The 25,078-nt window shown below is 43.3% G+C and overlaps 1 protein-coding gene across 13 annotated transcripts in view; it reads left to right on the top strand.

Moving 5' to 3' along the window:
* The window catches only part of SYNGAP1 (synaptic Ras GTPase activating protein 1), a 327,642-nt gene that overhangs the window by 294,768 nt on the left and 7,796 nt on the right, over nt 1-25,078 (top strand). For 7 of the 13 annotated variants that reach the window (XM_069746241.1, XM_069746238.1, XM_069746236.1 and 4 more), the window contains 4 exons: nt 2,085-2,358; nt 2,440-2,613; nt 2,833-3,054; nt 22,658-22,739. In XM_069746241.1, coding sequence (XP_069602342.1) covers nt 2,085-2,358; nt 2,440-2,613; nt 2,833-3,054; nt 22,658-22,739 — 752 coding nt within the window. The remainder of the gene's footprint in view (nt 1-2,084; nt 2,359-2,439; nt 2,614-2,832; nt 3,055-22,657; nt 22,740-25,078) is intronic. The other 6 variants (XM_069746244.1, XM_069746242.1, XM_069746243.1 and 3 more) reach the window with 1 other exon arrangement.

Here is a 25,078-nt window from a genome sequence, read left to right as displayed (position 1 = left end):
ATATAATCATATATGTATATATCACTATATATTTATATATAGTTATTCCATATTTGTGTCACATGTCAGTGTTCAACACTTATTCCATAATATAATGTAGACGGAGGTGTTATTCTTGTATGAAAACATCTTCATAGTTGGTTTCAGCCCTTTTCTGCTTTTCAGTTGTAGGTACTGAAATGAAGAGGTGGGTGGAGAGGTATTGGGGATTGATGATGCCGGTCAATGTAACAAGGGCATTGCTTGCACTGTAAGTTAAGAGCCCTTAATCGGCATCTTAAATCTGACACATCGTGGGGCTGAATGAAGTAAATATCAAGATTCCCTTGAAAGTAACCACATTGCTGTGAGCTTAATAGGACATTCAGTATAGATAAATATATTTGTATGTGTAAAGGCAGAAACTAGTTATCTTTGATTAAAGAGATGGAGAAAACCCAATTTAAGGAAATTCCATCATCACTGTTTTATTTTATTCTTTTAATATAAAAATCAGTTATGAATATACTCTTGATTCCTGACTAGTAAAGAACATCTAATTTTACAACTGCTGCAAAGAGTTATTTGTGACATTTGAATATCACTGATAAGAGTCACAGATGGACCGTCCTGTATAACAGAAAGCAGGATAATGGTCCTAAATAAAAAAACAAACAAACAAAAAAAAGTTTAGTTACATTTTAATTATTGCTCTTTCAGAAGTTGCTTTGAACTGCTGCTCTAGCAAGAAACTTTATGCAAATGCTGTTCACTGCCAGGGGCCCGAGAAAAGGTCATCTAGGGCCGCCTCAGGTGTGAGGTTCCACACCCCTGGAGTAAAGATTCATGCTACAGCAGCAGTACAAAGCAGCTCCTTAAGGAGCATGAACTACACAAATAAAACAACACTTTTAGCATGGTGTTTGGGAAAGAAGGAAGCAAAATAAAATAACGAATACCAGAAAAATTTATAACTTTGCAAATATTGATCAATAATTAAATAATAAAAGTTTAGTTTCTCTTTAAAGAAAGACTCCTTGAGAACAGTATGCAAAATAGCTTTTCTCCATAAGGACGTAATAAGTACAACTAGCATCCACTGTAAAACGCTAAAAACTTAACATCATTAACGCAACTCAGATATAAGTCATATTGGTGGATTTCTCATGTTTTGCCTTGGAGACTAGCTAGTTTGTACCGAGCTGCTTCTTCTTTCCCTTAGATAACCTGTAGTTCCCTTTGGCCTGCCTGCAAAATGTTCTGAAGTAACCAAATAACTATCAAGTGCAATAAATCGGACATAGTTGAGGGACAAGGGGGCTGCAGCTGCACTTTTGCAATGTTTTAGTGAAATGGCGTAAAATGGGTTTGGGGGGGTTAGACATCTGATTGGTTCATGACAGATAGCAAAGTTCTGACATCACACCACGAAGAACCCGCACACTCAGCAGACATGGAGCAAATTACGCAGGGAAAGCAGAGAAGGAGCTAAAAACCTGCAGGTTACACAAAGCATTTACATTTACAGCTGCCTAAAGAGAGATGGCATTTATCTATAATGTAAAAATAAAAATGCTCTTACATGGGGCACGAATTTCAGGCCTTCAGGTGGTAATGACTGTAGCAGATCTCATTTCTACGTCCTGTAATCAGAGATGGCTCGTTTATGCTAGTGTCTAGTGTTGAGTGAGTGTACTCGTTTCTCGGGTTTTCCAGAGCACGCTCGGGTGACCTCCGAGTATTTATTAGTGTTCGGAGCTTAAGTTTTCATCACGGCAGCTGATTGATTTACAGCTATTAGCCAGCTTGATTACATGTGGGGATTCCCTAGCAACCAGGCAACCCTCACATGTACTCAGGCTGGCTAGTAGCTGTAAATCATTCAGCTGCCGTGATGAAAACTAAATCTCCGAACACCAACAAATACTCGGAGACCACCTGAGCATGATCTGGAAAACCCGAGCAACAAGTATATTCGCTCATCACTACTAGTGTCTACTGTTTGGGTCTTATATTGTGTGTTTGTTATGTGGTATATTTAGACAGCGGATATATATCCTCTGCATCAGATTTATTTTAATTAGTGCTTTTTCTTTACATTGCAGCAAGAGACAGCTTTCCCTCCAAGACAATCTGCAACACATGCTGTCACCTCCACAAATCACCATCGGCCCTGGAGTGCAGCGGAGGCAAGACTCACAGCCCCCTCCCCTACACCGGGGCAAATCCCAACAACTGACGGTGCAGGCCGCCCATAAACCCCGACCAAGCAGCGGTAACCTCCTGCAAAGCCCCGAACCAATGTACGGAGCAGCAAGAATACGGCAGCAATCAGTGGAGAAAGATGCAGGAGGACTTAAACCCAGCATAACCAAGCAGGTACGTCTCTGAGCTACATTCAAGTTCTTATATTCTACATTGTGACCATTTCTTTAGTAACGTGGGCCTGTTTCTCTACAGCACTCACATGCACAGGCCACATTGAACCCAGTCACTCCAGCCTCGGAACGCACAGTTGCCTGGGTGTCAAACATGCCTCACCTGTCCGCTGACATTGAAAGCGCACATATAGAACGAGAAGAATACAAATTGAAAGAGTATTCAAAATCCATGGACGAGAGTCGTCTGGAGAGGGTGAGAACATATCTCCTGCAGATCTGGACATCATAAATTGTCTCTCTTCACCTCTTGCTGCCCTTTCTCCTGTTGTACGTCTTCCTCCATAGTCTGTCCTTTTCTGTGTGCACTGAGATCCATTGTTCTTCCGCGCTCTCTTCTATCCTTTCATTGTGTCTTTTTCCCCTCTATCTTTCCTCCACTCTATTCTTCTTCCCATCTCACCAATCCTTTTAGGTGAAGGAATATGAGGAGGAGATTTACTCCTTGAAAGAGCGACTCCTGATGTCCAACCGGAAGCTGGAAGAATATGAGCGCCGTCTCCTCTCTCAGGAGGAGCAAACAAGCAAAATGCTGCAGCAATATCAGTCCCGCCTGGAGCAGAGTGAGAAGAGGCTGCGGCAGCAGCAGATGGAGAAGGACACGCAAATCAAGAGCATCATAAACAGGTTAGAAATGGTAAATACTCTATTATTTACTTCTGGGGATTGGGGGGAGGTGGGAGAGGGGATCCTCTGGAACTGGGATCCACTCTAACTGCAATATCCAGAGAAAACATACATCTATTGTCACATATTATACATCAGTCAACACTCAGACTTCAGGACAAAAATCCATTTCTTTCTCATTGCCCAATTATAACCTGTCCATCCTTGGCTTTGGCGACAGGAACTTTTGAGAATACCCTGTAGCTCTTTGGGGTTCTTGTTAACAGCAGGGGTCTTCACAAGAAAAAAACAGACTGCTTGACTTTCAGACATTTATTCTAAGGGTATCCAGTGTTGTATGAAAGTAAGGACTCGTTCCCACGAGCGTATTTTCTGTCCAAGTGCTCAGGGCTGTGGAGTCGGTGTCAATTTTGACAGAGTTGGAGTCGGTATAAAATGGACCAACTCTTAAAATGTATAATACATTGGGTGCAGTAGTTCAGTGCAAGATGTAATGTAAATGTTTTCATAATAATTTTGGAAAGTTATGAAATGTCCTATAAATGTCTGTTCTGTTCCTGATCTCACGATCTCGGCTTTTAATTGAGATGAATCTGTGCTGCACTTTATGCACATGCTCAGTAGTGACCAGGGATGTGAAGTCGGGACAATTGAGGAGTCAGAGGTTTGACTTATCGACTCCACAGCCTTGCAAGTGCTATCTATGAAAAATGGACGACACGCTGAAAAATATCGTTCAGTGGGGCAGAGCAGATGAAGGCCTTTTCTCAATGACCGAATTTGCATGTGAAAACAAATCGCAGCATTCACTGGTTTCTTCCGTAAATTGGATGAAACTCACCCACTCAAGTCTATGTGTGCGTAAAAAACATTGGACTCCATACGGCGGCGCAGTATAGCATCCGAATTGTACAGACACATTGCAAATCTGTAACACAGGGAATCACTTGGGAAGCCTGACCAAAAGATTTAGGCTATGTTCACACATGGCATTTTTGCAGTTTATATATAATATATATATATATTTTTTGCTGTGTTTATTTCTGCAGAAATTATTATTATTATTATTATTATTTATTTATATAGCACCATTGATTCCATGGTGCTGTACATGAGAAGGGGTTACATACAAGTTACAAATATCACATACAGTAAACAAACTAACAATGACGGACTGATACAGAGGGGCGAGGACCCTGCCCTTGCGGGCTTACATTCTACAGAAATGAAGCTACGATTCACAGTATCAGCAAAAGTTATAAGATTTCAGAAATCTCATGCGCACACAGCATTTTTATGACTGAATTTGAGCATTGCAGCACTTTTGAAAATGTGCAGCATGTCAATTCTCTCAGCTTTTTTTGCAGTGTTTTTTCACCCATATAAAGCAATGAGAAAGTGCAAAAATTCAACAAAACAACAGCATAACATTTGTGCTGCATTTTTTATATATAAAACTAGCTTTAAGATGTACTGTAGAGAAATCACACATGTAATCCACCTGAAAAACGCAGTATTTTTACTGCCAAGAGTGAAGGTTTTGGCTACAGAAAAAAAAATACTGTTAAACCGCCATGGGGGGACAAGACAAGCACAGTAGGGTCTTTCACTGATAAACCAGTGAAGTATTAAAGTATGCGGTAACTGCTCACCTTATGAGATTGCGTGAATCAAAATGAAGGTTTGTGCTTTAGTAGCAGCTGCAACACCAACAGGTTGGTAAATTCAACATAAAGACCAAGTAGAAGAAAACATGTTGGTCAAACTGCGCTGCTGGCTGTGTATTCACAATAACTATGCAGTTTCAGATCATCTCTGTGGTTTTAATCTGAACATGTTTCGAAGTTACTTAGCACATCTCTTCATCAGAAGAACCTCAATATCGTGGTTCTGATCTCCTGATGAAGTGTCCATGCTTCGAAACGCGTTGAGATTAAAACCGCAAAGATGATCTGAAACCTCAAAGTTATTGTGAATACACAACCAGCAGCGCAGTTTGACCAACATGTTTTCTTCTACTTTATCTGATTTTTTAGGCTCTTTCTGGTGCAGTAACTCTCCATTCTCCATGACTGCGCAATATGGCACTTTTCAGGAAAATCTTATTCCTGAAATCAGAAGGAGAGTGCAACGTACGTTGTGTTCCATCCTGGATAATAACATCTCTCCTGACGCTTCCCTGCTGCCCGGCGCCTAATCTCCTCGCTGGGTAATTTGCTGTGTGTCTTTTATTAGACAAGAGATAAAGCGGTTTTAACAGCAAATTGTTGCAATCAAAGAGCTCGAGTTCATTTCATTACAGATTTCAGACAAGAAGCGGCCCCAAGGAATAGATTTAGAATGACATGGCTGTTAAGAGTATACATAATATACTCATATACAATTAAATATACAGTTGCAATCAAAATCATTGACCCCACCGAGCACCCCCAACAAATTATTCTAATTAGCAAAATTTACAAACTTTCTGATGTTTGAAATAAACCAATGAAATGAGAACAATGTAAATACCTGAACATCACTAATATAAAAAGTGGTTTCTCCAGTATCGCCACAAAATACCACTTTTACGGACTACTGCAGTCTCAGATTAGTCACCTCTTCATGACAGCTTCTTTAGTACTTAGTTCCCTTATGGCTTGTGTGACCAGTTGTAAGCATGACATGTAGTCAGACAGCAGCTTCTGGCAACGATCTCGAGGAATATTAGCCCATTCTTCTTGGGCAATGTCCTCCAGGTAACTAATATTCTTGGAATGTCATGAAAGTGGTCCTGTTAACAGACTTTCCTTCTGCAAACAAGGACAAGGAGGCAAAAGGATAGAAAGGAATAAAATAAAAATAAAACTTGTTGGGCCTGTGGATGAGCATTATGTCAGGAAGATGAATTGTGAAGCCTTCACTGAAAAGATGGTGCCTATAGAGAATATAGTGGGAGCTGGTTGTTGCCTTCAGTGAAGTATGACAGGGCTCTGTGATGCCTACAGTGAAGCATGACGGGGGCTCAGTAATCATAATAGTGAAGCATGATGGGGGCTCTGTAATGCCTACAGTGAAGCATGACGTGGGCTCGGTGATGCTTATAGTGAAGCATGACGGGGGCTCTGTGATGCCTACAGTGAGGCATGGCAGGGGCTCAGTGATGCCCCAGGTTTATTTCCTGTGGCACTGTAAACCTCCATTGTATGGTGAGCAACATGGATTCACTCAAGTATCAGAAAATCTTAGGGGAAAACATCATGCCTTCTGTGCAGAATAATAGTCTTAAGCATAACTCATAGTCCTCGCAGATTTTGGCTTTCTTTTTACCAGAATAGCCAATCAGACCTCAGCTTTCATTTTAACAATGCAGACCATTAGAGCTGAGCTTCCATTTTTCTTAAGCAGTGTTAGGCCTCCTTTGTGTCTCCAGTTCGTGTGTTATACATTTTTTTTAACGGATATCTGATATACCCATTTTAAATTTATGTTGCTGTCCATGCAAAACATGAGACATGTCCATTTTTTTTAATGGTAGCATGGATGACGAGGGTCAATACTAGTCTACTGGTCTTTGAAAAACATGTAGAGCACACGGATGGCAGCAGTGTACAGTCCGTGTGCGGTACGTGTTTAACATTGCAAAGTATAGGAGAAGATTTGTCATTTATTTCTTCATCCATACCAGAAAAACAGTGATGACCACACGGATGACACGCTAATGGAACACACAGATGACACGCTAAAGGAAACCGCTGATGACACCGGTACCGGTTTTAAATGGACTTGTGAAGGAGACCTGAGAGATGATTGAGGCAATCATGTCTTTCCTGCCAGTGGGGTAGTTCTCTGTGGAGGGCAGCAGTGATGTACAGTTATGTGAAAAAGTGTTTGCCTCCTTCCTGATTTCCTATTCTTTTTCATGTTTTTCACACTTAAATGTTTCGGATCACCAAACAAATTTAAATATTAGACAAAGATTGAGTTCTTTGGGAAACGGAGTTCAACTAGCCACACCCAGCCCTGGTTACTGCTATACCTATTCTCAATCAAGAAATCACTAAAATAGGACCTGCCTGACAAAATGAAGTAAACCAAAAGATCCTCAAAAACTAAACATCATGCTGCGATCCAAAGAAATTCTGGAATAAATGGGAAACAAAGTAATTGTGATCTATCAGTCTGGAAAAGGTTATAAAGCCATTTATAAAACTTTTGAACTTGAATGAACCACAGTGAGAGCCATTCTCCACAAATGGTGAAAACATGGAACAATAGTGAACCTTTCCAGGAGTGGCCGACCAAAATTACCCCAAGAGCACAGATACAACTCATCCAAGAGGTCAAAAAAGACCCCACAACAACATCTAAAGAACTGCAGGCCTCACTTGCCTCAGTTAGGGTCAGTGTTCATGACTCCACCATAAGAAAGAGACTGGGCAAAAGTTGCCTGCATGGCAGAGTTCCAAGACCAAAAGCACTGCTGAGCAATGAGAGCAAAGGCTCATCTGAGTTTTGCCAGAAAACATCTTGATAATCCCCAAGACTTTGGCGAGAATACTTTATACTTTATGGACTGACAAAAGTTGAACTTTCTGGAATGTCTATGTCCCATTAGATCTGACGTAGAAGTAATACAGCATTTCAGAAAAGGAACATCATAGCAACAGGAAAATATGGTGATGGTAATGTGATGGTCTGGGGCTGTTTTGACTTGTGGTACATAGAACCATGAATTCTGCTGTCAACCAAAAAATCCTGAAGAAGAATATCCGGCCATCTGTTTGTGATCTCAAGCTGAAACACACTTGAGTCAGAACAATGATCCAAAACACACCAGCAAATCCACCTCTAAATGACTTAAGAAAAACAAAATTAAGACTTTGGAGTGGCCTAGTCAAAATCTTGACCTTAATCCGACTAGGATGCTGTGGCATGGCCTTAAAAATACAGTTCATGCTCGGAAACCCTGCAATGTGGCTGAATTACAACAATTCTGCAAAGATGAGTGGCCAAAATTCCTCCAGAGCGTTGTAAAAGACTCATTACCAGTTATCGCAAATGCTTGATTTCAGTTGTTGCTGTTAAGGCTACTTTTACACTTGCCGTGTTTTTTGCGGCCCGTTAATGCGGGCCTTTTTTGCGGGCAATATCGCCGCAAAATGGGTCGCAAGAAGTATTGGGAAGAAGAAGTATTGGGGAAGACGAAGTATTGGAAAATAAAAACGGCGTTCCACAAAATCGGAAGTGACGGTGCACCGCAAAAACAACTTCCGCTGTTTTTGTGGCACCCATTGATTTGCAATGGGGGCCATGTCCATATGCCGTGAAAAAGATCGAATAGGCTCGATCTTTTTTCACGACCGCAAATACGGCCTTCACGGCCATGGGGCACACGGAGCACAGTGGAATTTTTGCTGGCCGATTTTGCGGCCCCATAGAAATCTATTGGGGCTGCAAAAACGGCCAGGAAAAACACGGTATGTGTAAAAAAAAAAAAAAAAAGAAAAAGCCTAAGGGTGGCCTAACCAGTTATTAGGTTTAGGGGGCAATCACTTTTTCACACAGGGCCCTTTAGGTTTGGATTTATTTTTCCTTTAACCTCTTTACCCCCAAGGGTGGTTTGCACGTTAATGACCGGGCCAATTTTTACAATTCTGACCACTGTCCCTTTATGAGGTTATAACTCTAGAACGCTTCAACGGATCCCAGTGATTCTGACATTGTTTTCTTGTGACATATTGTACTTCATGATAGTGGTAAAAATTATTTGATAGTACCTGCATTTATTTGTGAAAAAAACGGAAATTTGGCGAAAATTATTAAAATTTCGCAATTTTCCAAATTTGAATTTTTATGCAATTAAAACACAGTCACACAAAATACTTAATAAGTAATACAGCATTTCAGAAAAGGAACATCATAGCAACAGGAAAATATGGTGATGGTAATGTGATGGTCTGGGGCTGTTTTGACTTGTGGTACATAGAACCATGAATTCTGCTGTCAACCAAAAAATCCTGAAGAAGAATATCCGGCCATCTGTTTGTGATCTCAAGCTGAAACACACTTGAGTCAGAACAATGATCCAAAACACACCAGCAAATCCACCTCTAAATGACTTAAGAAAAACAAAATTAAGACTTTGGAGTGGCCTAGTCAAAATCTTGACCTTAATCCGACTAGGATGCTGTGGCATGGCCTTAAAAATACAGTTCATGCTCGGAAACCCTGCAATGTGGCTGAATTACAACAATTCTGCAAAGATGAGTGGCCAAAATTCCTCCAGAGCGTTGTAAAAGACTCATTACCAGTTATCGCAAATGCTTGATTTCAGTTGTTGCTGTTAAGGCTACTTTTACACTTGCCGTGTTTTTTGCGGCCCGTTAATGCGGGCCTTTTTTGCGGGCAATATCGCCGCAAAATGGGTCGCAAGAAGTATTGGGAAGAAGAAGTATTGGGGAAGACGAAGTATTGGAAAATAAAAACGGCGTTCCACAAAATCGGAAGTGACGGTGCACCGCAAAAACAACTTCCGCTGTTTTTGTGGCACCCATTGATTTGCAATGGGGGCCATGTCCATATGCCGTGAAAAAGATCGAATAGGCTCGATCTTTTTTCACGACCGCAAATACGGCCTTCACGGCCATGGGGCACACGGAGCACAGTGGAATTTTTGCTGGCCGATTTTGCGGCCCCATAGAAATCTATTGGGGCTGCAAAAACGGCCAGGAAAAACACGGTATGTGTAAAAAAAAAAAAAAAAAGAAAAAGCCTAAGGGTGGCCTAACCAGTTATTAGGTTTAGGGGGCAATCACTTTTTCACACAGGGCCCTTTAGGTTTGGATTTATTTTTCCTTTAACCTCTTTACCCCCAAGGGTGGTTTGCACGTTAATGACCGGGCCAATTTTTACAATTCTGACCACTGTCCCTTTATGAGGTTATAACTCTAGAACGCTTCAACGGATCCCAGTGATTCTGACATTGTTTTCTTGTGACATATTGTACTTCATGATAGTGGTAAAAATTATTTGATAGTACCTGCATTTATTTGTGAAAAAAACGGAAATTTGGCGAAAATTATTAAAATTTCGCAATTTTCCAAATTTGAATTTTTATGCAATTAAAACACAGTCACACAAAATACTTAATAAGTAACATTTCTCACATGTCTACTTTAAATCAGCACAATTTGGGAACCAACATTTATTTTTGTTAGGGAGTTATAAGGGTTAAAAGTTGACCAGCAATTTCTCATTTTTACAACACCATTTTTTTTTAGGGACCACATCTCATTTGAAGTCATTTTGAGGGGTCTATATGATAGAAAATACCCAAGTGTGACACCATTCTAAAAACTGCACCCCTCATGGTGCTCAAAACCATATTCAAGAAGTTTATTAACCCTTCTGGTGCTTCACAGGAATTTTTGGAATGTTTAAATAAAAATGAACATTTAACTTTTTTTCACAAAAAATTTACTTCAGCTCCAATTTGTTTTATTTTACCAAGGGTAACAGGAGAAAATGGACCCCAAAAGTTGTTGTACAATTTGTCCTGAGTACGCTGATACCCCATATGTGGGGGTAAACCACTGTTTGGGCGCATGGGAGAGCTCGGAAGGGAAGGAGCGCCGTTTGACTTTTCAATGCAAAATTGACAGGAATTGAGATGGGACGCCATGTTGCGTTTGGAGAGCCACTGATGTGCCTAAACATTGAAACCCCCCACAAGTGACACCATTTTGGAAAGTAGACCCCCTAAGGAACTTATCTAGAGGTGTGGTGAGCACTTTGAACCACCAAGTGCTTCACAGAAGTTTATAATGCAGAACCGTAAAAATAAAAAATCATATTTTTTCACAAAAATTATCTTTTCGCCCCCAATGTTTTATTTTCCCAAGGGTAAGAGGAGAAATTGGACCCCAAAAGTTGTTGTACAATTTGTCCTGAGTACGCTGATACCCCATATGTGGGGGTAAACCACTGTTTGGGCGCATGGGAGAGCTCGGAAGGGAAGGAGCGCCGTTTGACTTTTCAATGCAAAATTGACAGGAATTGAGATGGGACGCCATGTTGCGTTTAGAGAACCACTGATGTGCCTAAACAGTAGAAACCCCCCACAAGTGACACCATTTTGGAAAGTAGATCCCCTAAGGAACTTATCTAGATGTGTTTTGAGCGCTTTGACCCACCAAGGGCTTCACAGAAGTTTATAATGCAGAGCCATAAAAATAAAACAAAAATTTTTTCCCACAAAAATAATTTTTTTAGCCCCCAGTTTTGTATTTTCCCGAGGATAACAGGAGAAATTGGACCCCAAAATTTGTTGCCCAATTTGTCCTGAGTGTGATTATACACAATATGTGGGGGGAACCACTGTTTGGGCGCATGGGAGGGCTCGGAAGGGAAGGAGCGCCATTTGGAATGCAGACTTAGATGGAATGGTCTGCAGGCGTCACATTGCATTTGCAGAGCCCCTAATGTACTTAAACAGTAGAAACCCCACACAAATGACCCCATATTGGAAACTAGACCCCCCAGGGAACTCATATAGATGTGTTGTGAGAACTTTGAACCCCCAAGTGTTTCACTACAGTTTATAACGCAGAGCCGTGAAAATAAAAAATATTTTTTTTCCCACAAAAAATATTTTTTAGCCCCCAGTTTTGTATTTTCCCAAGGGTAACAGGAGAAATTGGACCGCAAAAGTTGTTGTCCTATTTGTCCTGAGTACGCTGATACCCCATATGTTGGGGTAAACCCCTATTTGGGCACACGGGAGAGCTCGGAAGGGAAGGAGCACTGTTTTACTTTTTCAACGCAGAATTGGCTGGAATTGAGATCGGACGCCATGTCGTGTTTGGAGAGCCCCTGATGTGCCTAAACAGTGGAAACCCCCCAATTATAACTGAAACCCTAATCCAAACCCACCCCTAACCCTAATTCCAACGGTAACCCTAACCACACCTCTAACCCTGACACACCCCTAACCCTAATCCCAACCCTATTCCCAACTGTAAATGTAATCTAAACCCTAACTTTAGCCCCAACCCTAACTGTAGCCTCAACCCTAGCCCTAACCCTAGCCATAACCCTAACCCTAGCCCTAACCCTAGCCCTAATGGGAAAATGGAAATAAATACATTTTTTTAATTTTTCCCTAACTAAGGGGGTGATGAAGGGGGGTTTGTTTTACTTTTATAGCGAGTTTTTTAGCGGATTTTTATGATTGGCAGCCGTCACACACTGAAAGACGCTTTTTACATTTTGAGAGCTATAATTTGTTCATATTTTGGTCCACAGAGTCATGTGAGGTCTTGTTTTTTGCGGGACGAGTTGACGTTTTTATTGGTAACATTTTCGGGCACGTGACATTTTTTGATCGCTTTTTATTCCGATTTTTGTGAGGAAGAATGACCAAAAAACAGCTATTCATGAATTTCTTTTGGGGAGGCGTTTATACCGTTCCGCGTTTGGTAAAATTGATAAAGCAGTTTTATTCTTCGGGTCAGTACGATTATAGCGACACCTCATTTATATCATTTTTTTATGTTTTGGCGCTTTTATACGATAAAAACTATTTTACAGAAAAAATAATTATTTTTGCATCGTTTTATTCTCAGGACTATAACTTTTTTATTTTTTTGCTGATGATGCTGTATGGTGGCTCGTTTTTTGCGGGACAAGATGACGTTTTCAGCGGTACCATGGTTATTTATATCTGTCTTTTTGATTGCGTGTTATTCCACTTTTTGTTCGGCGGTATGATAATAAAGCGTTGTTTTTTGCCTCGTTTTTTTTTCTTCTTCTTACGGTGTTTACTGAAGGGGTTAACTAGTGGGCCAGTTTTATTGGTCGGGTCGTTACGGACGCGGCGATACTAAATATGTGTACTTTTATTGTTTGTTTTTCTTATTTAGATGTAGAAATGTATTTATGGGAATAATATTTTTTTTTTTTTTCATTATTTAGGAATATTTTTTTTTTTTTTTTTTTTTAATTTTGGAAATTTTTTTTTTTACTTTTTCATTTTGTCCCAGGGGGGGACATCACAGATCGGTGATCTGACAGATTGCACATCACTCTGTCAGATCACCGATCTGACTTACAGCAGTGCAGGCTTCACAGTGCCTGCTCTGAGCAGGCTCTGTGAAGCCACCTCCCTCCCTGCAGGACCCGGATCCGCGGCCATCTTGGATCCGGGGCTGGAGCAGGCAGGGAGGTGAGGAGACCCTCGCAGCAACGCGATCACATCGCGTTGCTGCGTGGGGCTCAGGGAAACCCGCAGGGAGCCCCCTCCCTTCGCGATGCTTCCCTATGCCGCCGGCACATCGCGATCATCTTTGATCGCGGTGTGCCGGGGGTTAATGTGACGGGGGCGGTCCGTGACCGCTCCTTGCACGTAGTGCCGGATGTCAGCTGCGATAGGCAGCTGACGCTCGGCCGCGATCGGCGGTGCTCCCCCCGTGAGTGCTGCCGATCGCATATGACGTACTATCCCGTCGGTGGTTATAGGGGCCCACCCCACCTCGACGGGATAGTACGTCTAATGTCAGAAAGGGGTTAATAATAAAGACCTTCATTTAAAGGGTAAGTTCACACAGGGCATTTTTGCTGTGTTTTTTTTCTGCAGCAAAACCTTATCATCTTGGCAGGAAAGAAGCTGCACCAAAAATGCAGGTTTAGGTGTTTTTTTTCATGAGTTTTTTTCTTTCTCTTTGTGCATGCCAATAAAGTTGAGTGCACACAGCGAAAAAAAACACTTCCTTTAGATAAATAGAATGAATAGATAGATTGATAGAACAGATACATTACCTGCAGTATCCTCTTCTCCAGCATTTTCCCACGGTGCAGAGGTTACCTCCGGTCAGGCAGTAAGGGAGCACAGGCTCGGTGACGTCACCGCTCATTACTGACCCTGCGCCCCCTGCGTCTCATTCATTCCCCAGTTGATTACAGACGGGAGCAGTCACATTAGCAGCACTCCCAGTGCTTTATCTCTCCAGATACTTCGTGGGACACTCGGTATATTGGACTACGACGGATCAGGGAGTATACTTTTGGTTTATTATTTTAATTTCATTTCAGAAGATCGAGGGCTTCACTTGGAATGGCAGAATAATAAAATGGTAAAACTGTGTGGTGTTTTATTTCATTAAAAGACTTTTTTCTGCATGTGTGTGTTTATTTAACCCTTTAATTACTATAGGATTAGTACTGGATAGGTGTCTTACTGACACCTCTCCATTACTAAGCCGGCTTAACGTGACCTTACAATAGGAAGGTGACATTAACCCCTCATTACCCAGCTTGCCACCACTACAGGGCAAGTGGGAAGAGTCAGGCAAAGCGCCAGAATTGGCTGCATCTATCTAATGCGCATTTTCTGGGTAGCTGCGGGCTGCTGTTTTTAGGCTGGGGGGCCTATTTCCATGGCCCCTTACCAGCCTGAGAATACCAGCCCCCAGCTGTAAGCTTTAGCAAGGCTGGTTGTCAAAAGTGGGGGGGGGATCACACGCCATTTAAAAAAAAAAATTATTTATAGTGCAGGAGTGGCAGATGAAAACTCCATCCGCCGCTCCTGCTCACACTGTAATTAGCGGCTGTAGGAGTCAGATGATGGGAGCAGTAGTCCCATCAGCTGACACCAGTGACCAGTGGTAAAGTTTACACCTCTGATCACAGCTGAGCGCTCCCCGCTGTCTTCTGACAGCGTGGGAACCGCGGCTCTCTGACCCGCGGGGAGGATTTCGCCACCAATCAGAAGAGATGTTTGCCGCGCTGTCATGCACATGACAGCGTGTCAAACACTGTATTGTCGGACCCCCCATTCAAGTGAATAGGGTTCGGGTCCATTCTGCTGGATGACAGGCTGCATGAACGCGTCATGCAGCCTGCTATCTAAATGTACCAGAGCCGAGTCTGACGTCACATCCGGCTCTCCTTGACTTTTCTGCAGCAAATGCACTGCAAGAAAAGTCAACCTGCGTAATTGCAGCGTTTTTTCACCATCCATTCAAGTCAATGGGTGGAAAACGCTGAAAAAACGCTTAAAGAAGTGACATGCCCTATGTCCAAAAAACGCAGCAAAGCACAAAATACTGATGACACAAAAAACCAACGTGTGTGCATGAGATTTTTGAAATCTCATTGGCTTTGCGGGTACTGTAAAAAGCAGCTGAAAATTAGCATAAAAAGGTGCAAAAAAAGCAGCAGTTTTTCTAGAATTCACTGTGTATTGAAATAACTCTTGGTCAGAACAATTGCAGCGATAGCAAACTTGTAGTTTTTTTAATATCTTAATAGTTACAAAAAAAATATGAAATTTGTTTAAAAAAAAATAAAAAGTTTTGTTTACGCTTATTTCCCTGCGATGAAGCTGTGAAAAGACTTTTTTATTTTTTCGCGGGGTGATTCAAAATTTTATGTATTTTTTTTCTTCATTGTTACTTTATTTTTTCGTCTCCTTGGAGAACTTTAACCTGAAATACCATATATTGCACTGAATACAAGACGTAACATGGGAGTATGGGGAGCATGTTTTCTCATAATCCCTTTTATGGTCCTTCACCGTTTTCTTCTCTATCCACTATTTTCCCCTATTTAGCTCGATTTTCACGGCTCTCCAGTAATTTAGTTCTTATCACATTTTTCTCTGGTTTGGTATAATTCTGATGAAATTCTATTACGTTGATGATCCCTGCAGCAGTTTTATCTGACTCCAGAGAAAATATTGTGTTTTTCTTCCTTTGTAACGACAGAATCCACTACAAATTGTGCTCCGTTCTTCCGCCTGCTCCTCGCTTCTCCTCTCATCATGGAGATGGACACAATTTTCTGATCTTAATTTAAAAGGGAAATAAATGTTGGTGGTTCCTGCTTGACTGCACACGCTTATCTCCGCTGCGCGCTTCTCAGAAGTGGCTGTAACAGGAGAGGCCGGCGCTGACAATGGATTCATTTTCCTGCTGTGGTTTCACATATTTGATAAACTAACCTTTCCTGACCAGAGACAGTTATCAGGATCTGTGAACACAGTCTACACTGACGAGGCTGCGTCACCTCCAACCAGGGTATAAGAACGCCACAGTGAGGACCACAGTGGTCCTGGGAGACCTGAGGCATCCATGCATCATATATATATATATATATATATATATATATATAGTTACATTCATGGGGGAAATGTAAATTCCTATGCCTAGAGGTATCCAGGAAAGAAAGGAGAGGTTTCTGGATGGTTTCCACGCCTTCTGATCAATGATGGGATGTACCGTATTTTTCGGACTATAAGACGCACCTTTTTCCCCCCAAGCTTGGGGAAAAATGGGGGTACATCTTACAGTCAGAATATACCTACAAGTAGTGTGGTGGCAGCATGAGTCGGGCTATTGTGCGGCGGTCCCGCTTCGACTCTGCAGGGCAATGATTACACTCTCTTCCCAGGCTGGTGTGGCAGTATTTGGTGGTGCTCTGTGGTGTGGGAGGCACCGCCGACATTTTGTGAAAGCCCGGAGCCCCCGCAATTCCAGTGCTGTGATGGGTGGCCTCGGGTAAAATTGCTACCAGAAGCGGTGCATGCGTAGATTGAGATCTCGGCAACGAGATCTCGATCCAAGATCTCGGGAGATGAGATCTCGGTGCCAACATCTCAATCTGCGCATGTGCCACCCCCTGGTGGCCATTTTCCCGGAGACCACTGCATGGTCAGCAATGGATGTGCTGGGTCTCCTGGCTTTCACAAAATTTTGGCAGAGCCCCCGTACCACCGAACCTGATGGGATTTCCCGGAGGCTACCGCATCACAGCCATGGATGTGCGTGGGCTCTGGACTTTCAGAAAATGGAGAGGCCCCCACGCCAAGAGCACAGCCGAACCTGCTGTATCATTACATCATCGCCGGGCCACAGCCGGAACACCCCCTGTGACCACGCTCCACCAGCGCTGCCTATCTCCCCCGGGTAAGCTGAATTCGGACTGTAAGATGGACCCACATTTGACACATAATTTTTTTCCCTTGTTTTCCTTCTGAAAATTTGGGGTGCGTCTTACACTATGAAAAATACGGTATATCCCAGATTGTCAAGCAAAATAGTGATTTATTGTACGTGTTTCAAAGTACAAAATACTTCTTCATCAGGAAAAACCACAGAGTAGAAGGTAGAGAAGTCCTGTGAAAACCAAAAAATATAAATGTGGATTTGTGTAATAATAATAATAATTTTAATTATATAGCGCCAACATATTCCGCAGCGCTTTACAAATTATAGAGGGGATTTGTACAGACAATAGACATTACAGAATAACAGAAATCACAGTTCAAAATAGATTCCAAGAGGAATGAGGGCCCTGCTGGCAAGCTTACAAACTATGAGGAAAAGGGGAGACACAAGAGGTGGATGGTAACAATTGCTTTAGTTATTCTGACCAGCCATAGTGTAAGGCTCGGGTGTTCATGTAAAGCTGCATGAAGCAGTTCACTGCCTAAGTATGTAGCAGTACAGACACAGAGGGCTATTAACTGCAAGAAGTGTATAAGAACATGATGTGAGGAACCTGATTATGGTTTGTTTTTGTTGTTTTTTTTGAATGGGCCACACAGGGTTAGTTAGGTTAGTGCGTTGAGGCTGTAGGCCAATCTGAACAAATGAGTTTTTAGGGCACGCTTAAAACTGGGGATTAATCGTATTAACCTAGGTAGTGCATTCCAAAGAATCGGCGCAGCACGTGTAAAGTCTTGGAGACGGGAGTGGGAGGTTCTGATTATTGAGGATGCTAACCTGAGGTCATTAGCGGAGCGGAGGGCACGGGTAGGGTGGTAGACTGAGACCAGAGAGGAGATGTAGGGTGGTGCTGAGCCATGGAGTGCTTTGTGGATGAGGGTAGTAGTTTTGTACTGGATTCTGGAGTGAATGGGTAACCAGTGTAATGACTGGCACAAGGTAGAGGCATCGGTGTAACGGTTGGTGAGGAATATGATCCTGGCTGCAGCATTCAGGACAGACTGGAGCGGGGAGAGTTTGGTAAGAGGGAGGCCGATTAGTAGAGAGTTACAATAGTCCAGACGAGAATGAATAAATGAAACAGTAAGAGTTTTTGCAGAGTCGAAAGTAAGAAAAGGGCAAATTCTAGAAATGCTTTTGAGATGCAGATAAGAAGAGTGAGCCAGTGATCGGATGTGGGGGGTGAATGAAAGCTCGGAATCAAGCATGACCCCAATGCAGCGGGCATGTTGCTTTGGAGTAATGGTGGAACCGCACACGGAAATGGCAATGTCAGGCAAAGGTAGGTTAGTAGAGAGAGAAAACACGAGGAGTTCAGTTTTTGACAGGTTCAGTTTCAGATAGAGGAAGGACATGATGTTAGAGACAGCAGTAAGACAATCACTGGTGTTTTCTAAAAAGGTTGGCGTGATATCAGGAGAAGAAGTGTATAATTGGGTGTCATCAGCATAAAGATGGTACTGGAAACCAAATCTACTGACTGTTTGTCCAATAGGGGCAGTATACAAAAAGAAGAGGAGGGGGTCTATGACTGATCCTTGAGGAACCCCAACAGTAAGGGGAAGGTGAGAGGAGGAGCAACCAGCAAAAGATACAGTGAAGGATCAGTCAGAGAGATAGGAGGAGAACCAGGAGAGAACGGTGTCCTTGAGGCCGATGGAGCGGAGCATAGTGAGGAGGAGCTGATGATCCACAGTGTCGAATGCTGCGGAGAGATCCAAGAGAATTAGCATGGAGTAGTGACCATTAGATTTAGCTGTTAGTAGGTCATTAGAGACTTTAGTGAGGGCAGTTTCAGTAGAGTGTAAAGAGCGGAAACCAGATTGAAGAGGGTCGAGAAGAGATAGCGGGTAAGACGGGAGTGGACTAGGCCCTCGAGGAGTTTAGAGATGAAGGGAAGATTAGAGACAGGTCTATAATTAGCGGCACAGTTTTGATCGAGGGATGGTTTTTTAAGTAATGGATGTATGATGCCATGCTTAAATGAGGAGGGAAAAATTACCGGAAGAGAGAGAAAGGTTGAATATTTTTGTTAGGTGAGAGGTGACAGTCGGGGAAAGGGACTGGACGAGATGTGACGGAATGGGGTCACTGGTGCAAGTGGTTGGGCGAGAAGATGCAAGGAGCCTGATTACTTCTCCTTCTGTAACTGGTTCAAAGTCAGAGAGTGAGCTAGATGCAGTGGGGGAGGGAGGACAGTGCATGGTATGAAGGGATTGGGAGATAATCTCCTGTCGAATGTCGTTAATTTTTTCTTTGAAGTAATTGGCCAGATCATCAGCTCGGAGATCCGTGGTTGGGGCCTGGACTCTTGGGTTGAGTAGGGAATTGAAAGTGTCAAAGAGACGTTTAGGGTTATTGAACAGCGAGGTGATGAGGGTGTTGAAATAGGTTTGTTTGGAGAGGTTAAGGGCAGAGTTGTATGTTTTTAGCATGAACTTATAATGGATGAAATCTTCGGGTAGATTAGATTTTCTCCACAGACTTTCTGAGCACGGCTGCAGGAAACGTGTTAGCAGCGTGTGCCACGGTTGTCGCCGTCTGTGCCGAGTTGTTCTATGTATAGGAGGTGCAGCTTCATCCAGGGCACTTTGCAGGGTTTCATTGTAATGCTTCAGAGCAGAATCAGGACATGAGATGGAGGAGATAGGGGCCAATGAGGACTGCAAGCTCTTCACAAGTTTCTGGGTGTTAATGGCCTGTATGTTTCTATAAGTGTGGAAAGTGGGGGTGACCTGTGCGGGATGGCAGTTCTTGATAGAGAATGAAAGAAGGTTGTGGTCAGAAAGCGGGAGAGGGGAGTTTGTGAAATCATCCACTGAGCAAAGCCGGGAGAAGACCAAGTCGAGGGAGTTTCCATCTTCATGCGTTGGAGAGTTGGTATGCTGCGAGAGGCCGAAAGAGGAGGTTAGAGATAAAAGGTGAGAAGCAGATGGGGAGAGGGGAGAAGCAATGGGGATGTTGAAATCACCCATGATGAGGGTGGGGGTGTCACAGGAGAGAAAGTGTGCAAGCCAGGTGGCAAAGTGATCCAGGAACTGATGAGAGGGGCCGGGAGGACGATACACCACCGCCACTCGCATGGAGAAGGGGATGTAGAGTCTGACAGCATGGACCTCAAAGGAAGGGAAGACAAGTGAGGGTACTTGGGGGATAACTTGGAAGGTACATTTGGGTGAAAGGAGCAGACTAACACCTCCACCTGCTCTGTTGTCCGATCTTGGAGTATGAGAAAAGTGTAGTCCACCATATGAAAGAGCAGCAGCAGCGGTGGTGTCTGACTGCTGGATCCAGGTTTCAGTAAGAGCCAGGAGGTTAAGAGAATTATAAAGGAAGAAGTCATGGATGAAGGAAAGTTTATTACACACAGAGCGAGAATTCCAAAGGGGACAATTGAAAGAGACAGAAGGCATGCATGGAATATTAATAAGATTAGAGGGGTTTCTGAGTGTAGCAGTTGGGAAAAATGCCATACAGAATGGTGTGTAGGAACCAGAGGCTCAATACCGCACTATAGGACCACTCATCTCAGTAGTACTCATTAGCATACTAGTACCAAACCATCACATTAGTACATTATTATATTAGTACCAAAAAAGTCCTGCATCATCGTACGAAGACCAATCAATAATACCAATACCGTATAGTAATACCAAACCATTATACTAGTACAACACCATAGCACCGCACTAGCACAATACTACACCCCAATTTTCCACCATCACACAAGTACCATACTGGAACCAGACCCACTATGTTGCGTCACACGATATATTTGCAACTACTACACATCGACTCCACTCTCTCACACCAGATTAGTACTCCACTATACAAACCTCATCTTTACAGAACACCAGTACCGCTCTGTGATCACCCTCGCTCCCCACCTGCACGAGAGAAGTACCACAGAGTCACACCACATTAGTAGTATACATTTGCACCGCACTATGGTGCTTTATAAGAAGTTTATAAAATTTGGTTCTGCTAGATGTAATATCTGACTGCAGAACTGGACTGGATAGAGGTTGTTGAGATGTATAAATTTATAATATACAGATCATTTATTCTATGGAATTTGGAGTGCCCCTGTAAAAAGTCTACTAGCATTGAGAGGCCTGGTGTATCTGACGGAGATCACCCACATGAAGCTGTCTACTGATCCGACTGAAATCCGTTTTATAAGGCAATAATCTTCTAAAGTCTGTAGGGACCTGCAGGCTGAGACTGTGCAGCGGCTCCTGTTATCCAAACTGTAATGGCATAAATAGTGGACTAATGTCGGCCACAAGTGGTGGTCATGTAGCTCCTAACTGTATGCTCCATGTAGCTCCTGACTGTAGGCTCCATGTAGCTCCTGACTGTGGGCTCCATGTAGCTCCTGACTGTGGGCTTCATGCAGCTCCTGACTGTGGGCTCCATGTTGCTCCTGACTGTGGGCTCCATGTTGCTCCTGACTGTGGGCTCCATGTTGCTCCTGACTGTGGGCTCCATGTAGCTCCTGACTGTGGGCTCCATGTAGCTCCTGTGGGCTCCATGTAGCTCCTGTGGGCTCCATGTAGCTCCTGACTGTGGGCTCCATGTAGCTCCTGACTGTGGGCTCCATGTAGCTCCTGACTGTGGGCTCCATGTAGCTCCTGTGGGCTCCATGTAGCTCCTAACTGTAGGCTCCATGTAGCTCCTCAGTGTGGCCTCCATGTAGCTCCTCACTGTAGGCTCCATATTGCTCCTGACTGTAGGCTCCATGTAGCGCCTGACTGTAGGCTCCATGTAGCTGAGTGTAGGCTCCATGTGCTCCTGACTGTGGGCTTCATGTAGCTCCTGACTGTAGGCTTCATGCAGCTCCTGACAGTCTGCTCCTGACTGTAGGCTCCATGTAGCTCCTGACTGTGGGCTCCATGTAGCTCCTGACTGTGCCCTCCATGTAGCTCCTGACTGTGGGCTCCATGTAGCTCCTGACCGTGGGCTTCATGTAGCTCCTCACTGTGGGCTCCATGTAGCTCCTGACTGTGGGCTCCATGTAGCTCCTGAATGTAGGCTCCATGTAGCTCCTGACTGTGGGCTTCATGTAGCTCCTGACTGTAGGCTTCATGTAGCTCCTGACTGTGGGCTTCATGTAGCTCCTGACTGTAGGCTTCATGTAGCTCCTGACAGTCTGCTCCTGACTGTAGGCTCCATGTAGCTCCTGACTGTGGGCTCCATGTAGCTCCTGACTGTGGGCTCCATGTAGCTCCTGACCGTGGGCTTCATGTAGCTCCTGACTGTGGACTACAGAGAGGCTGATGATCAGTGCCTACATTTACAGACATTTACTATTACCTAATTACATATTACACACATGTTCCTCTGGGTATTCTGTGATCTTCTCAAGGTGGTGTCACTCGGGGATGACTTTGGGGTTTTTTGGGTTACATCTAGACCCATAGTGATTATTGAACAAAGAGGTAACACTCGACTGCTCTCCATAGAAATTAATGTTCACATTTGTTATTATATGAATACGCTATATTATTTATGTAATGCTCAGAAATCTCCTCGTGTGACACCAGCCTTAGACTACTGGGAAGGTTCCAAGTATCTTGTCCATGTGGATTTGGTGCTTTCAGCGGCCATATTTATTTTTCCCCCCAGGTTGATGCTGGTGGAGGAGGAGATCCGGAAGGACCACACGCAAGAACCAATCGATATGAAGAGGAGACTTATCGAGGCTCAGGTGGAAATTACAATGTCATTGTGCCTTTGTGTGTGACATCACCATCACACCCTGTCCTGTCTGTCATCTGGGGAAAGAGAAGGGCGGGCAACAAAAAGCTGAGGGAAGGTGATGCAAGATTTGGAGAGTTATGGTTTGCAATGACCAAATCTTCAGCTTTAAAGGAAAAGTACAAGAACCTGAGAACAGATGCCAATAATATAATATTAATGGGGACCTCATATAATGGGATTGTCTCATCGTCCCCAGGTGACAGTATATTAATGAGTGTTAAGCCGGCCATACATGCTGGTCGGAAGTGCTCGATATCACACACACAGATTCTCTGACATGCTGGAAAATCTCTGTGCGATGACCCTATCCTCTGCTTTACTTCTAGAGAAGGGAGGATTGGGTCCACATGCGCTAGAGGTGCCCATGAGGCCTGACAACTGGCAGAACCTACCTGGCCATGTGTGCCCACCTTCATTATATATCTTTCTTCTGATAGAAATATATTGAAGATGTTTTGTATATTCTTACTGAAAAATGTTGTACAAATGTATCAAGAGTAATAGGAAGGAGAGAGGAACTTGTCCTGTGGCAGGAAAGACAGAAGAAGGTCACTGCTTCTGCCCACGTTGCCTTTTGTCACTAAGCTTCAGGTGCGGTTTGGACAAACCCTTGCTGTACCAGAGACCTCCTGCTGCCAGGACCTACCTGCGATCAGCTGAAGTTACTGGGGGAGGCAGTGCTGAGTCTTCAGTTGTGCCGGGCTGAAAAAAAAAATGGAGGCATTCCTAACTAGTGCATTTACGGCATGACCATAGAGTGTGCCACAAATGACTGATAGGTGCAGAACCCTCACCCAGTGTAAGGACTTGTGTCCCGTCATCCTCATTATTGGATGAATTCGCCTTGTTTGACTCTAACTCCCATAGACAAGTGCGGCTTCGTTAATTTTAATGAGAATATTGACCACTGCAAGCTGCCTTTGACCACCAAAAGAGACTATCCATATTCCCCATACGAGCAGATCCCAGAGGTGGGATTGGTACTATGGCCATAAACAGACAAAATGGGAATACAGCTTTAAGATTTACATAAAAGTATAAAAGCCCACACAATGCAAAGAAAGAAAAGTGGAAGAGGGAGGAGAGGAGGATTGCCAATATGAAGAATTATTACCATTATTATCCTTTATTTATATAGCGCCAACATATCCCACAGCGCAGTAGTGCCTCACGCTGGGAAGGGAAAGTGCGCAGGTTTAAGATTAATGAAGAAGACAGTAAGGGATGGTAAGAAGGGCGAATTTCATTATATCACCTGTCTCCTGTCTGATTCACTTCATGATCACCCTGTCCGATAGCGGAAATGACACGCGAACACTCATAGATAGGAATTCATAGCTTGTTCAGCCATGAGCTGCCGGAACCATGTAAAGAAATAATCATCTATAATATCAACGTCTCATCGAGAGCAGCTCCACTTATTGCTGGAAACCTCAGTACGGCCTGTGCCCCAATCATGACTACGCGGATTTACAAAGTGACAACCAGTCTTCTCTTGGACACTGATAAGGGTTGTCACACTCCCTCACCGAAGAAAGCGTAATGGAGGCCTTTTAGTCCCAGATGAATTGCTGTGCCAAAAAATTTAAGTATGGCAATCATTTTCCTTGCCTTCTATTATATATATATATCAGTTACAACAGTGACTAGTCATCCTGTTGGTGGATCTGCTTTTTGCCGGGTTGATACTATAAGATTGCATGGTTTGGGCAGCATAAAGGGTAACTCCACCCTAATATTCACTGTAAATGTAAAGTAAATGAGTCTATAAAGCCACAGAGCAGCCTCAGAAGGCAGAAACTAAACACGTGTTATCCACTGAGTGGGTAAATTGGCAATGAATGGATCGCACACATGGCTGATGGAGAAGCGTTGGTCTCCTGCTGTTCTCCAGGATCCAGACTCAATCACAAACCTGAGCACTTCTGCTCATCAGACCCTAGTGAATATTACTGTTTGGATGGAGTTATCGTTTAACATTTGGACATTAACCAGTAATTGCATATTTGCTTTTTAACGTGAAACAAGAACCCAGGGCTAAAAAGTCGAGCAGTTGTTCCAATGAAACGTGGAATAAGCTGCACTGGGGGCTAAATGTAAAGTAAAGTTCTCCTAAAAGGCCTGAAAAACAAGGCAGAAAGTATGAGACATAGCTCCATCTCAAAAGTGAACTCAATACTTGTATGACACCTCCCAGGTATGGATGGGCCATGACAAGGTTGGACTCTTTCGAGGATCTGAGAAGCTTTCATATTGTGATTTGGCTTCAAGACTAAAACTTTTTGT

This window comes from Ranitomeya imitator, chromosome 2, assembly GCF_032444005.1.
Source record: "Ranitomeya imitator isolate aRanImi1 chromosome 2, aRanImi1.pri, whole genome shotgun sequence".
Lineage (NCBI taxonomy): Eukaryota > Metazoa > Chordata > Amphibia > Anura > Dendrobatidae > Ranitomeya > Ranitomeya imitator.
Note: the sequence above shows the minus strand (reverse complement) of the source record. Positions and strands in the feature narration are given on the sequence as shown.